Source organism: Plodia interpunctella, chromosome 17 (assembly GCF_027563975.2).
Source record: "Plodia interpunctella isolate USDA-ARS_2022_Savannah chromosome 17, ilPloInte3.2, whole genome shotgun sequence".
Lineage (NCBI taxonomy): Eukaryota > Metazoa > Arthropoda > Insecta > Lepidoptera > Pyralidae > Plodia > Plodia interpunctella.
Genome location: NC_071310.1, coordinates 2,499,063 through 2,512,772, shown reverse-complemented (window position 1 = coordinate 2,512,772; position 13,710 = coordinate 2,499,063). Strand labels below are relative to the sequence as shown.

Here is a 13,710-nt window from a genome sequence, read left to right as displayed (position 1 = left end):
TTCTTTCTTTTCTTTCATCTCATTATTATTTTCAAAACCGCATGAAAATTCAAAAGCTTAGACACAGGCAGACAAAGGCGGTGACTTTGTTTTATTACACACAAAACTTTCGTCCTGGCCATTTGAATGAAATATTATATATGTATGAAACATTAATTTTTACATACTTAATAAAATACGTTGATAAAATCAATTTGTGTAAACTTACCTTACAATGTTTCTAACACAGCAATCAGTAAATATTTTTTCTATTAATTAATAATCATGTAATTAAATTTACTGGATTTCAGCATATAAAACTCAACTCATCACGTTTAAGTATGCATTATATGGTTATATTATAACGCATAAAATGTTCATCAAGTTAATCGTTAGATCTTATATCAAAACTGTTAGATTTCAGTAATCTAAATGCAATTAGCATGCCATTGCACTGCGGGTCAATGACCTAGGCAATGAGAAATGGAGAAAGTGACTTTAGTAATTAAAATGCATATGATGACTGAGCTACTGTTCGTTACATCATGCACAGAAATAAATTATAATAACAATGATTAAAAAAAAAACAATAGGCCTTTATAGATGATAAAGATGTCCATACGTAACATAACGTTGTAGATTTTACTGAAAATCGATAAATCGTCAAGTTGTTCAAATGGATTGGCATTCTCAAGTAAGTTCTGATTTTCAGACTTTCTAAACTATGTAACTACAATTCTTATCTAATTAATGTTCTTTTCATAATATATACTTACTTTAGTTATGAAGTTTTATCAAAGTATAAATACCCGTTTAGGTTAAGACTGTGATTTAGTAAGTAATCAGTCAAATGCAAAGACGGAACGATGGCTCAATTGGTCAAGCGTTTTCAACCGCCAATTTTGGTTCTTATTTGTCGAGAAAAGCAAAAGCAATAAGCACAGACATAGTATTTTTTTGTACTCGAGTCTGCATTTGAGATGCGATTTCTTGAAATAAAAAACTCGTTGGCTGTATATCAAATCATAAATTATAAGACCGTTGTATGTTTTGTCTATATAACTATTTTTCTTTTTATATAACTATTATACTTCCTGTTTTTACTTGATCTAGATAGGTCACTGTCAAGTGTGCAGCATTTATATAGGTAAATTAGAATCTGTTTCACCATTGATAATTAAGTTGTCAGTAAATCACTTCGAACCTTGGATTAGATAAAAAAACTTTTATTCTCAGCTGCGAACACAACTACTTGTTTCTTTTTTATTTAAGAAATGAAGTAAATTATAAGTAACGAAAATTATAATGTGTTATACGCATTATACTGCACAAGAAGAGATGCAGCTGGAATATTCTATGTTTTTGCTTCGCGTGCGTCGTCAAGAGAGAATAAACAATTTTAACTTTAAGCTAGTATTATCTCTTGTATACGTATTGTACTGTACGGGTATTAGTTATCCTTCTTTTAGCCTTTTTAAAAGTCCCACTGGTTGAGCATAGGTAATAAATAAATTGTTAGGATAAATAACACAGATTGAACTAGCCCCAAAGAAAGTTCGAGATTTGTGTTATGGGATACTAACGATACTATACTATATTTTATAACTAATACATATATACAATAAGAAAAAGATCATTTTCCATCATGACCCGACCGGGGATCGAACCCGGGACCACTCGGTTCAGTGGCAAGAACTTTTACCACTGCGCCCTGAGGTCGTCAAGGTAACTTTTATCCTCCATAGATTTCTGTCATGGGTCGGACTGACGGATTTTGTGGTCATCCTAAGGTGATAAAATCTGACAGTTGGCTAACGAAGCGGCTGCAAGGCCCCGCGTGCAGTAAATTGCAAACAGATTGAATATTGAGTGATTGATGGCCGGTGCTGTTTTGTAATCAGCAGAATGCCGGTGGAAATTTAAAATGGTTGGAGTATCGTGTAGATTAAGACGTGAGTCATATCATAACTTTCATGTTTCGAGTGGTTTACCTGTGAGTAATAACAACACTTAGCTAGCACGGAACCTCTTACCAATTAGGCAATAGAAAATATGTTTTAAACTCGTAATAATTAAATGAGGACAGTGGTAAAATGTGTATACGTACTTATTTAATTTTCTATTTAGTTCAGTTCAATGTCAAATCTTGTGAAATTGTTTATATGTATAAATCCAAGTAGTAAGCAAGATCCTACGAAGCCGTACAGCATCAGCTTATAAAGCTGAATTTTAGATCTCAACATTAAATTAATAAAATGAGAACGTTCCCCAAAATATTTACTTGAACCGAAATTTGAATTCATCCATTACAATAGAACTTGAAGAAATAGGTAACCTTACACTTCTAATGGTTTAGTTTGCGTTCCAATTCTAACCTACAAAATGTACAATAATTATAATATACATTTAGATTGTAAGTAATTACGCGGCCTCTGTGTGCAAGGTTGACCCATGTTTGGCGGGAAAACGATTGTAAATTGTAATGATTGGTTGGTTGCATTGTTCGGGATATTAGTATGCTGTCTGAGTCCAGGCACTCCACTTACGTACATACGTACAGTATACCGCGTATCGAATTACTTACATAAAGACCTTATGCTTTGGTAATACCGGTGAATTTTAAAATTTAGCTATATGATTTGCTTTTGACTGTAGTCACTCGATTGTACAATCGATTGAATTTAACTGATTGCAATCCTCAACTTGCTTAAGTTTTATGACTAACTTTGTACCCTTTTATGTTCGATGGAATTACCCATCGGCAACACCTCAGGAAATTGGTACATGATTAATACAGCTAAGTGTCTAGTTAATTTGAATTGGTTTTTACAGACAAGCGGCTTCTTCAATAGGGTTGCCTGATTCAGGCATGTCTTTACCTGGTCATGTAGGCCACGAACGAAATTAGTTTGTGTCCGATCCGTCTATAAACTACCTATGTAATTGGTTTTAGGCCTAATATAGTTATTTCTAAGGCTTGACTATAAATTATTTAGAAGAAAAAAAAACTTTTTTTTCACAAAAGCTAATTACTTGCTAAAGCTAATTTGTGAATTCCAGGACAGCAAAGTCAAATTACTGGACCTCTAATCGTACGCCATCCACGTAAGGATATCGAGCGGTCTTGTTTGGCGGTAACCACGCGATTATCCCCTATATTATATAGTACTAATATTATTTATGTTTGTTTGTTTCAGCGGCCGCTTGTGTGATGCAGCGATGTCGGCTGCGGTGAGGGCGGCGCTGCTCTGCGCGTGCGCGGTGTTACTGCAACACGGTATACCCATTAAAAACATCCTAACATCTATGACGTCACAGCTAGTGCGAAAGAAGAAGAGAAAAACTTAATTTCGAACTGACTAAAGTTCGAAATTAAGACTTTCTGTTCTTAAAAAATATTTCACACATAATTCTTAATTAATACGCCAAAGTTCGGCAAACTGTTTGCCGATAATATAAGATTTTCTTTGACTAGTTTTGTTCATTTCTTCTTAAGATCTTGTAACTTAATTTGTGTCACACACAAATGGTGCGTATTTCCATTGCAGCAAACGCGGAGCTTCGAGGAAGATGCCCAGCGGAAGAGGGTCCCTGTATGCCACGAGCGGCGCCCTGCAGCACTGACGACGAGTGCGGAGACCAGCTCTGCTGCAACACCAAGTGTGGCCGGACTTGTGTGGACCCACTGTACACAGGTGAGTTCTATAGATAGTCGTCTTTGCCGGGTGCTGCTGGAATCATATTTTAACACCTTTTATACAAACGAGAAAATATCAAATTATGCCATAATTTGAGTGCGAACCGTTTGTCTATGAGAATTGGGTCTTCTTACTTCGAAAGGCATTTAAGCCGTTAGACTGAGAGTTTATTTGTCAGTGAGTGGGTCATGCATGGCCTATACTCCTTCATAACTAACCTTTGATGCTGATATGGGAGAGCTGATGGTGATATGAGTTTATATGAAATATGAAATAGATACATTGTTTATTTATGTTGATGTGGATCTTGGGTACAAAATGAACCCAAGATCCATATAAACTTGATATACGTGGAAGGAGCTTCTTCACGATATAACTAAGTCTTTTTTTTCCAGGATGTGAAAATGTACGACAGTCAGCGGAGCGTATCTCTCGCGCCCTGGCTGCTGAGAACAGTAGAGGAGGACGCGGTCTGATCAAGTCGGTCCGGGCTCCAAGGTGTCGGCTGTCTGATGGGGAGTTCGAGCAGATTCAGTGTGATAACGAGATCGTCAGCTCTTGCTGGTGTGTCGACGAGACTGGTTTTGAAGTGAGAATCCTAATAAAGTCTATCCATATTTTACTAAAATTAGGCAAGCGATGGTAGCGGGCAATAGTCAAGAGAACTCCTGATCAAGTTGATCTGGGTTCCAATGTGACGCGGTTTCCTCGAAAAGTTCAAGCAGATCTAATGTGATAATTAATAAAATGAGAAATCGACTTTGACATGATATCGTGTAACTAGTTACAAAATTCACCGACACAAGAGTAAACTTCTGCCGCATTTTTGGCTTATAAGGCTAGGAAAAAGGATAAACTGTTCTCTGTATTGTGTCTTCATAGGAGATATAATAATACATTCATCAGCATCACAAAGAATATAAATAAAATATATAAATATATTAGGACAAATCACACAGATTGAGCCAGCTCCAAAGTAAGTTCGAGACTTGTGTTATGGGATACTAACTCAACGATACTATATTTTGTAACAAATACATATATAGATAAATATCCAAGAAATAAGATATATGAATAAAATATGATGGAAAAAGATAATTTTCCATCATGACCCGACCGGGAATCGAACCCGGGACCTCACGGTTCAGAGGCCAGCACTTTACCACTGCGCCACCGAGGTCGTCATATACATTGTTAACTTGATTTCATTAACCAGTAGGTAATCTTTAATAACTTCAGATATGTAATCAGATTGTTTTCTTTTTATTTTCACGTGTTACAGCTGCTCACTGTTTCTGATTTATTTCTCCAGCTGCCAGGCACTCGCGCGCCAGCAGCCAGTCTAGTCAACTGTACCAAAACGGCGCCATGCGCAGCGCACACCTGCCGCATGCTGTGTCCACTTGGCTTCGAGCTGGACGCCCGCGGCTGCCCGCTCTGCAAGTGTAGAGATCCTTGTTCGAGTATCACATGCCCTGGACAACTGTCTTGTCAGCTTGAAGAGACGCCATGTTTGAGACCTCCTTGCCCACCTGTCCCAACATGTAAGTAAGGTTTTCTGCTACTTTCTGCAAATGTCAAGACTCTTGCTGTGGAACTTTCTTCAATTTGAAAGGATATTTATTAAAATGACAATCTTCAACTATTTTAATATTTATATGCTTCTGTATTTTAGGTAAACGTGGAAGAAGCTTGCAAAACATCTGTCCTGTCGGCGAGCCTCTAATCATATCAGAAACCAGTAGGCCATTCCTCTGCGGAACTGATCCAGGAAAACCAAATTGCCCACCATTATACCGATGTCTGGTTGAATCAGGTATGTTTTCTCTATTTACTTGCAACACATAATGACAAAAAATAAAAATAGTCAATTTGGTGTAATAGTTGCGTGTTTCTTCACATGTAAGCCGTTCATTGAACTGGTTAACTGATTCTTTTCAGGAAACGACTACGGCGTATGCTGTCCAGCATCTTTAGAGCTTAAGAAGGCAGGCACGTGTCCTGAGCCAGAGGCAGAGTTGGAATGCGGTACTCCGTGCGCCCACGACTTGGAATGCCCTTCGATGCAGAAGTGTTGCGACGGCGGGGAGTGCGGGAAACACTGCGTACTCCCTAACAACGTTACTATGTGCACGCAGCAGAAGATGCTGGCTGAGTTGCTGGTGATCAGTGAGAAGGAAGGGAGGGGATATGTGCCGCAGTGCGCTGTCGATGGGTCGTTCGAGTCGAAGCAGTGCTCGAGGAATGGACTTGTTTGCTGGTGAGTTTCATGAGTGCAGTTTAAGTAATTTTTTACCAGTTGACCTCTAAGCTTTTTTTATTTTATTTATTTATTTCATCATCATCTTACTTACTACTACCATTACAGTTATATACCTATTGCGATAGTGCAGCTTAAATATTACATCCTGTAACATATTATATACAAACTTACTCGTGTGAAGTCACTCAGTGTGCTCTTTAGATATAGAGCGTTTGGATGTAAGCGCCTACATACTGAGTATGACATAGGGTCAGTCATACTTGTGCTAGTGTTTAAGCAAACGTGAGCAGCTTTAATAAGGCTTGCAGCGATGATCTCTTTTTATAATTTAAAAAATTATGTTTTTCAAACTCACCGAAGTTATATTTGACAAATCAATATCCCTCGTTTCAATTGTCGTAAGTCGAAAGCCGTTAAGCCTCGGCCAATCGGTCACAATATCCGACCGGTTTTTGCGCTAATCCAACATAATCTTTGGCAATTTCACCGGGCCCGAGCGGAATTGATTGCCTCCAAAGAATAAACAAGTGTACAGAAGGAGAAAGTTATACAAAATCTAAATCTATCACATACTACAAGAAAAAAGTTATGACGAGCAAGAAATGTCGGCAATCACTCTAAGGTAATAACTTACAAGGCGCGATGTTAGCGCGACTCTAAATTAAGCGCATTAATAAAGCCGAGTATGAATTGAATAAAGATGTGTGAATTGCCGTAAAATGTTATTCTTGCAACTTGATAGCATCAACGAAGCCTAATCCGCGTGTCTAGTAAAAGTAGTTAAAGAAAAGACGCCTCGTGGGGTTTAGCGGACCGTACAACGTACCTAAATTACGTGGAGCGATTTTTCCGGACACGGTGATCATAACATCGCTTCGAGTGTTTTCGTTTGTCCATCTATATAAGCCGTTTTGATTTCGGTTTTTTTGCATAGAAAGTTAGAGAAGTTGCAACCGTATCCCCTCTCATTCTCCGTATAGTCTCTCAGTTGTATTTGAATTATAATGAATACCTACTCAGTATACAGTAGTTAGCGAGCAAATTCGTCTTATACAGCTTACTTTTGAATTTTCACATTAGTAGTACTTAGTGTCTTTGTAACCTGTTATATAAATTGGTTCCTCAATCAGGTGTGTCGACACGGATGGCAATAAACTCCGCGGGTCGATGGGTCCAGCTGACACCGTCCAGTGTTCGAAGACCCCTCGACCAGCACGCAGCGGGGGTCGTAGCCTCGTCTCCTGTGGCAGAGCTCTGTGCGCCGGAGTCTGCGAGTATGGCTACAAGACCGGCGGTGATGGGTGCCCGACGTGTGAATGTGATGACCCCTGCGCTGGATTCCCGTGTCCAGATGGAGAGGAGTGCGTGAGGGTTAAGGATGCTGATTGCGCGGGAGATTTCTGCACTGGATATCCTATTTGTAAGTATTAGATAAAATCTGTGAAATTGTAACTAGATTTTGTTGGTTCCATCACATCAAAACCAGATATGAAAATTTTTGAAAGAATTAGATTTTTTAAATGTTAAGAATATTTTGAAGATCGGCGCAAACCCATCGACTAGTTTGGTTTGCACCCGACTTTTTTGGAAGAAACACGGAAAATACTAGGAGAAAACCCTATGATCAGGAGTAATGGCACGAAAGCAATAAATAGATCAAATCAATTTAATGTCCAGGTCGACCTAAAGTCTCCTACAACAATCCATGCGAAGTCGGCATCCCAGCAGCGGACGACGAAGGGACAGTGGTCCGTTGCGGCGCAGACGCAGATTGTCCCGGAGGACATGTCTGTACCAGAGCACGAACGAGTGGCAGCGCTGTGTGCTGTATGGACCCTGCTGATAATGGAAACTCTACTGAAACTGAAATTTTTGAGGTAACCTAGGAACTAAATTATTTAACTCGAAACACATATTTCTTTTCTAAGAAAAAATCACTCAATAATTCCTTTCTTCGTCAGGTGAGCTTCGAGTCCTGCGGTTCAGAAGTTGAAGCCATGTGTGGCCTGAACTCCACGATGAGCTGTTCTGAAGGTGTGTGCGAGGGAGACCTGATGTGTTGCGCCACTGCCAACTGCGGACCGGTGTGTGCGGATCCGGCGAAAATGAAACTGCAGACTGATAGAGTTGATGACACTCCCACAAGTACGTTCCTTCCCACAAGTCATTGTCATTGTATGGAGAAGATCGGAATCAATTCAAATCTTTATTGTGGTACACAGGTTTTACAATAGCTAAGGCAATGCTATAAAATATTAAACATCCAATTAAAACCTTTTCTTCTTGAACTAATATGATGTTATTTGAGGAAGACTTTGGGCAAGACAAGTTGACCTCATATTGTACCGTGCTTGAATTATTTGGGGATCCAAATGAAGATAAATCTACTGAAAGACAGGGTTAACGACTGACTTATGACAAATTTAAACGACTACAATTCTCATTGATTACAGCAAGTTCAGATTTTCTGCTGAGTTGAGAAGCACTATAGCTGTTTTATATTTTTCAAACTTCTGCAGAAAAACAATGTCGATCAGATTAGAAGCTAACAGATTCTGTTCCAGTGTGCGAATACCTCCGGGACTTCGATGAGAAGATGGAAGGTACGGTGGACGGCATGAAACTGGCGCTGCCGGCGCCGACCTGCAGGCCCGACGGCGCGTACGCCTCGCGGCAGTGCGCCCGCGGCCGCTGCTGGTGCGTCGACTCCTTTGGCACGGAGATACCTGACACGAGCTCGAGTAATGCCACTGCTGTGGACTGCGACAAGTAAGATTAACTATTATTGCTATTAAGCCATAAGCAGATTTAGACTTCTAAAGAGCTTAATTTTGACAATTATATTTCTGTTATTGAATTTTGTTTTGTTGGATTGGGTGCCCTGTTAACATTGCTTGAAGTCACGTGTAAGGCGTTAGCCCCAACCAGTTTTGGACTTCTATATTAGAGAGACAAAATACTAAAAAGATTTAGAGAATTATCAAAAAAAATGTTTTACACAGGTCAATTGAGTGAGTAATACACAGGTTCGCTTATTTATCCACTAAACTAGTACCTAAGTTGCTGATTAATTGATTACACCGCAAATAACGTATACACTAATAAAGAGATCATGTGACTAACAGTTACACTTAGTTGTTATAATTTACACCTAATATGAAAGCTTCCCTCTTCAGAGTCCGAGAAGAGCACCAATGCCTGGAGATGACATGTCGCATGGGCTGCGACTACGGGTTCGAGCTCGGCCCTGACCGCTGTCCCAAGTGCCGCTGTCGAGACCCTTGCTCGTCTGTTACGTGTCCCGCCGACCGCGCCTGCACCGTTGTGGAGGTCGCTTGCGACGCTGATTACTGCCCGCCCGTTCCTGCTTGTGAGTATTATTGTACTGTATTGACAATATAAATTATTCAAGAGCTCACGATTTTGAAAACGATATATTTATGAATGTGAAAAGAATGTTTATGTGAAAAGATATATTTAGGAGACTAAGCTAACAAAACAGACAAATTATATACTTAGGAATGGTTATGTATTATAATCATAATAACGTTGATGGTCGCTAACATGTTGATGTAAAGTTGTTATTGAGACGACTATTCTTGATCTCTTTTATACAACTCTAATCATTACGAATGTATCTTATGCTAATTTATCTACGTACCACACTACATTGGTTTTCTTATATATTTCAGGCCTACCCAAAAAACGCGGGCAGTGCCCCTACCTAGTTCCGTTCACCCACGGAACTTGCGAGTTCTCGTGTCGCGGCGACTCGGACTGCGGCCCAACGGAGCGCTGCTGCGCCACCGGCTGCGGGACCACCTGCACGGAACCCTTGCATCAAACTGCTTGTCAGCAAAGCAGGTAACTATATCCGACTAACATAGTACTGAACGAGGGTCTGATGAACGTCGTGCGGTATGTAGAGAATTTTCGATTTAAGCAGGTGTATCCAGAAAACTTGGCACTTCCTTGTGCTGTAGTTCTTGTGCAGATACGAGTGTACTGTAGACTAACCTCCTGTAAAGAAATTGCACAAATCTAACAAAAAGAGGAATGACAATGCGGTTTGAAACATTTGTTCCAAGAAGATCTCTACACTTTCGGATGCATTGACTGGTATCGCAGTCGCAGTTATAACAATAAAATTTATTTTGTGTCTCGTTGAGCATCCGCAAATATGTTGAAGGTCCCTGAACATATTTTCTTTTTATTTCCAGAGCATTAGCGCTTCACATAGCCTCAGAAAGCGGCAGCCCCGCGTCTAGAATGTTCGTGCCGGCCTGCAAGGAGGACGGCTCATACGAAGGGGTGCAGTGCAAGGCGGCCAACAATACATGCTGGTGCATCGACAAGGCTGGCAATGAGGTAAGGGGTTTTTTATGAAGACATGCCACCTTTATGTACCAACAATGAAGTAGGTTCAACAAAAGTATACCGTTGCTGGGATTCCCGTTTTGTCCTTAATTTCCCCCTTTGTTTCTGTCTTGCTTCTACTTTTCGTAGTATAATATGACACATGTATTTGTAAATTATGTATGGGTAATTTAAGTTGTTCAATTCATGTTACTTATTTGCATCGAGGCTGACTTTTTCTCTTTTTCAATGTTACTTAACTGCGACGCAATATAATTAAACCTAGTAGTTTCATTCAAGAATTCGCTGCGAGAGTAAGTTTTTATTGAGATGATCAAATGTTTTCCAGGTTCCTGGGACACGAGCAGTAAACGCCACTCCTGACTGCACGAACGCCCGTCAGTGTCCCGACCCCGGCTGCAACGAGGACGTGATGTGTCCTCACGGACGGACGCTGGATGACAATGGGTGTCCAACTTGTGACTGCAGGGATCTGTGCGCTGAGGCTAAGTGCAGGCCTGATGAAACTTGCGAACTGCTACCTGTGGAGTGTGAGGTGAGGAGAGAAGCTCTTTATAGAATCACCATCTAACATTACAGCGATGTTAAAGAACGTATAATATGTATGAGTAATAAGTATTACTACTAATTTGATAAAAAATATTAAACTACTACTATGACCCGAAATGTAGATATATGTACTTCACTTACTGTAATGTAACAGCGTGCGCTTTCAAAATCTTGGAAACATTATATATATATATATATATAGCTAGCGGAACTTTATCATAAATGCCATGTCTCATCTTTCCAGGGCGACTCCTGCCCCCCTGTCGCCCGCTGCCGCCCCTCCCCGCAGTGCCCGGACAACGCCGCGCCCCTCCTGGCTCCGGATGGCTCCGTCCCGCTGCTGTGCGGACCCAGCACCGCCGACTGCCCCTCCACTCACGCCTGCACTTACGCTCCTCACGACTCTAGACCTCCGGTGTGCTGCCCTAAGCCACGTAAATACCTATATTTATTTATGCTTCTCACTGCATCGCTCATCTCCAAAATAAAACAATTCAATGTGAAATATATGATTGCAGACACAGTCTGCTTCGAAGCCAAAGACGAAGGCGGGTGTGAGGGCCAGCCTCGCCTGAACACAACGCGCTGGGCGTTCAACCACAAGCGGAACAAATGCGAGCGCTTCCGATACTACGGCTGCACCGGCAACCACAACAACTTCAAGACGAAAGAGGAGTGCAATGCTGCCTGCCCTGGTATGTTCTGAGTCTTGTTTCTTCTTTCTTTTTAACGTCAAGATCAAGAAAGAGTGCAATGCTGCCTGCCCTGGTATGTTCTGAGTCTTCTCATTCTTTCTTTCTTTAAACATAAGTGGATTAAAAGCGAGCGCTTCCAATACTTCGACTACTTTGGCAACTACAACAACGACCAGATGAAGAAAGTGCTACGCTATCTGCTCTGACATTTTCTGAGTCTTCTTTCTTACTTTATTCAACAACAAGCTGAATAAATGCGAGCGCCTCTGATAGTACGACTGCTTCCACAGCCACAACTACTCAGAACCAAGGAGAAATGCAATGTTGTCAGTATTGTTATGGGTTAAAACTTCAGGTTTGTCATACATACACCCTAATGTTTGGCGTGGTTTCTTTATAGCTGTTTCATTAGTACCTACTTACCTACTTATTTCCTACTATTTCTGAGCCATTCTTCGAAATATATCCATTTATCTCTGCTCGGGCTATCCTCGATGGAATTTGATATTTTTTCTTAGGGAACAGGAGTTATATTTAATTTAAAATTTACTTACTTTTTTGGTGATTGGTCTTGTTAGTAATTATTTTCATACCTTTTTTATTATTATTAACTGTGACATAATTTGTAAATAAAGACGTAGATATTTTATCTTGTTCTAGTCTTTTTGTAGAAATTTATTATTTTACTTCGGAGGACAAAAACTCTTCGTAAATCTACTACCATCGTTAGATTATCTAGTAAACTTTAGATTACCAATGTACATATCAATCTTTTCTAACTATTTCATCTTAAAACAGTGGAGGGTGAGACCGCCAAAAACGGCAAGCAGGAGACTTCACCTACAGCTGAAGGCATGTCCCTTTCAAGTAATATTTCGTGTGGAACGGGAATAACATTAATTATTAAATCAAACATAATATATACACCGAAGTTAACTGCTTGCACGAACTGCACGTATAACTAAAGCACAAAGTGTAAAATTGGATCTAGTATGATTATATGATGCACGTCGGAAAGCTTATGAAGAAGGCTAACTCAATCATTCTTTGAGCATGATTCACATTACTAAATTTGAATTTAGAAGGTTTGCAATTTGCAATTCACTTTCCACTACTGATTTTTTTCACAGTGAGACGAAGGCAACCAATCTCATTATTTAGGGTTGCCGTCGCGTCACACACGCACAAAATGCCACAGTGACTTTAGAAATCCCACTAATATTACAAAGGCCAAAGTTTGTGAGTTACTTCTCCCTGATCAAACGGCTGGGCCATATTTTAAGAATTATACTTTATCCCGAAATTACGTGATTCCCGTGGGATTTGGTCAAAAATTCATTAAGTGCAATCATTAAAGTAGATAGCGCTTAAGAACTTAAGTCTTTTTTAAAATAATTCCATAAGTATAAACACTAGTTATATTGGATGCACTTATTACATATAGGTCAACGTACGTCCACCATTGACTTATGAAACTAACGTGTTGAATTTACTTTTCAGTTTTAAGTCCATGTGAGAGGCTCCGTGAGAGGAACGAAGCCAAAGCAAAGAAGTACGGACAGGTTTCCTTTATTCCAAAGTGTGACGCCAGCGGACTGTGGGAACCGGTGCAGTGCATGCTGGATATCGGTAAGCTTAGGACCACAATCGAGAGTTCATCTTCATATTATTTAAGAGCTCTTGTCGGTGGAGTATACGCCACACCTCTCTGTCTTCGCCTTTGCTTTTAAGCTCTCGATACGACACGACACCTGCTTTCTCTTTCAGTTGGCTTCCATAACTATTCCTCGGTGTCTCTGGACCTTTTCTTCAAAAATAGTTTTAAAAGTCGTCGTATGATATTAAGTGGGCAATCATTCTTCTCTGCCTATTTTCTATTTCCATCAGCAATCTTATTTTTCCTTTAAAGAGTACCTACATAATTAAAATCTTGATGTATAAATTTTAATGTATAATGTTTCCAGATATTTGTTGGTGTGTGAGCGCGCATGGAGAATCTCAAAAAGGCTCGCTGGTACGCGGCGCCAAGCCGACGTGCAACTTCCGCCAGGCGCGCAAGTGGGTGCCGAGGGACCCCATCTACCAGCGCGCGAAAGCTGCTGAAGGTAATATATGTAAAGCTTACAATCCTAACTAATATTAAAAATGC

At 40.1% G+C, this 13,710-nt stretch overlaps 1 protein-coding gene across 2 annotated transcripts in view; it reads left to right on the top strand.

The window, feature by feature from the left end:
* The window catches only part of LOC128677329 (uncharacterized protein), a 51,863-nt gene that overhangs the window by 34,967 nt on the left and 3,186 nt on the right, over positions 1 to 13,710 (top strand). The window contains exons 2-20 of one of the 2 annotated variants that reach the window (XM_053758078.2): positions 3,177 to 3,256; positions 3,528 to 3,674; positions 4,073 to 4,266; positions 4,990 to 5,221; positions 5,353 to 5,493; positions 5,619 to 5,937; positions 7,071 to 7,360; positions 7,618 to 7,817; positions 7,902 to 8,085; positions 8,505 to 8,709; positions 9,117 to 9,310; positions 9,633 to 9,804; positions 10,161 to 10,308; positions 10,646 to 10,852; positions 11,111 to 11,300; positions 11,385 to 11,561; positions 12,360 to 12,413; positions 13,062 to 13,190; positions 13,526 to 13,666. In XM_053758078.2, coding sequence (XP_053614053.1) covers positions 3,199 to 3,256; positions 3,528 to 3,674; positions 4,073 to 4,266; positions 4,990 to 5,221; positions 5,353 to 5,493; positions 5,619 to 5,937; positions 7,071 to 7,360; positions 7,618 to 7,817; positions 7,902 to 8,085; positions 8,505 to 8,709; positions 9,117 to 9,310; positions 9,633 to 9,804; positions 10,161 to 10,308; positions 10,646 to 10,852; positions 11,111 to 11,300; positions 11,385 to 11,561; positions 12,360 to 12,413; positions 13,062 to 13,190; positions 13,526 to 13,666 — 3,382 coding nt within the window. In that variant the 5' untranslated portion in view covers positions 3,177 to 3,198. The remainder of the gene's footprint in view (positions 1 to 3,176; positions 3,257 to 3,527; positions 3,675 to 4,072; positions 4,267 to 4,989; positions 5,222 to 5,352; positions 5,494 to 5,618; positions 5,938 to 7,070; positions 7,361 to 7,617; positions 7,818 to 7,901; positions 8,086 to 8,504; positions 8,710 to 9,116; positions 9,311 to 9,632; positions 9,805 to 10,160; positions 10,309 to 10,645; positions 10,853 to 11,110; positions 11,301 to 11,384; positions 11,562 to 12,359; positions 12,414 to 13,061; positions 13,191 to 13,525; positions 13,667 to 13,710) is intronic. The other variant, XM_053758079.2, reaches the window with a different exon arrangement.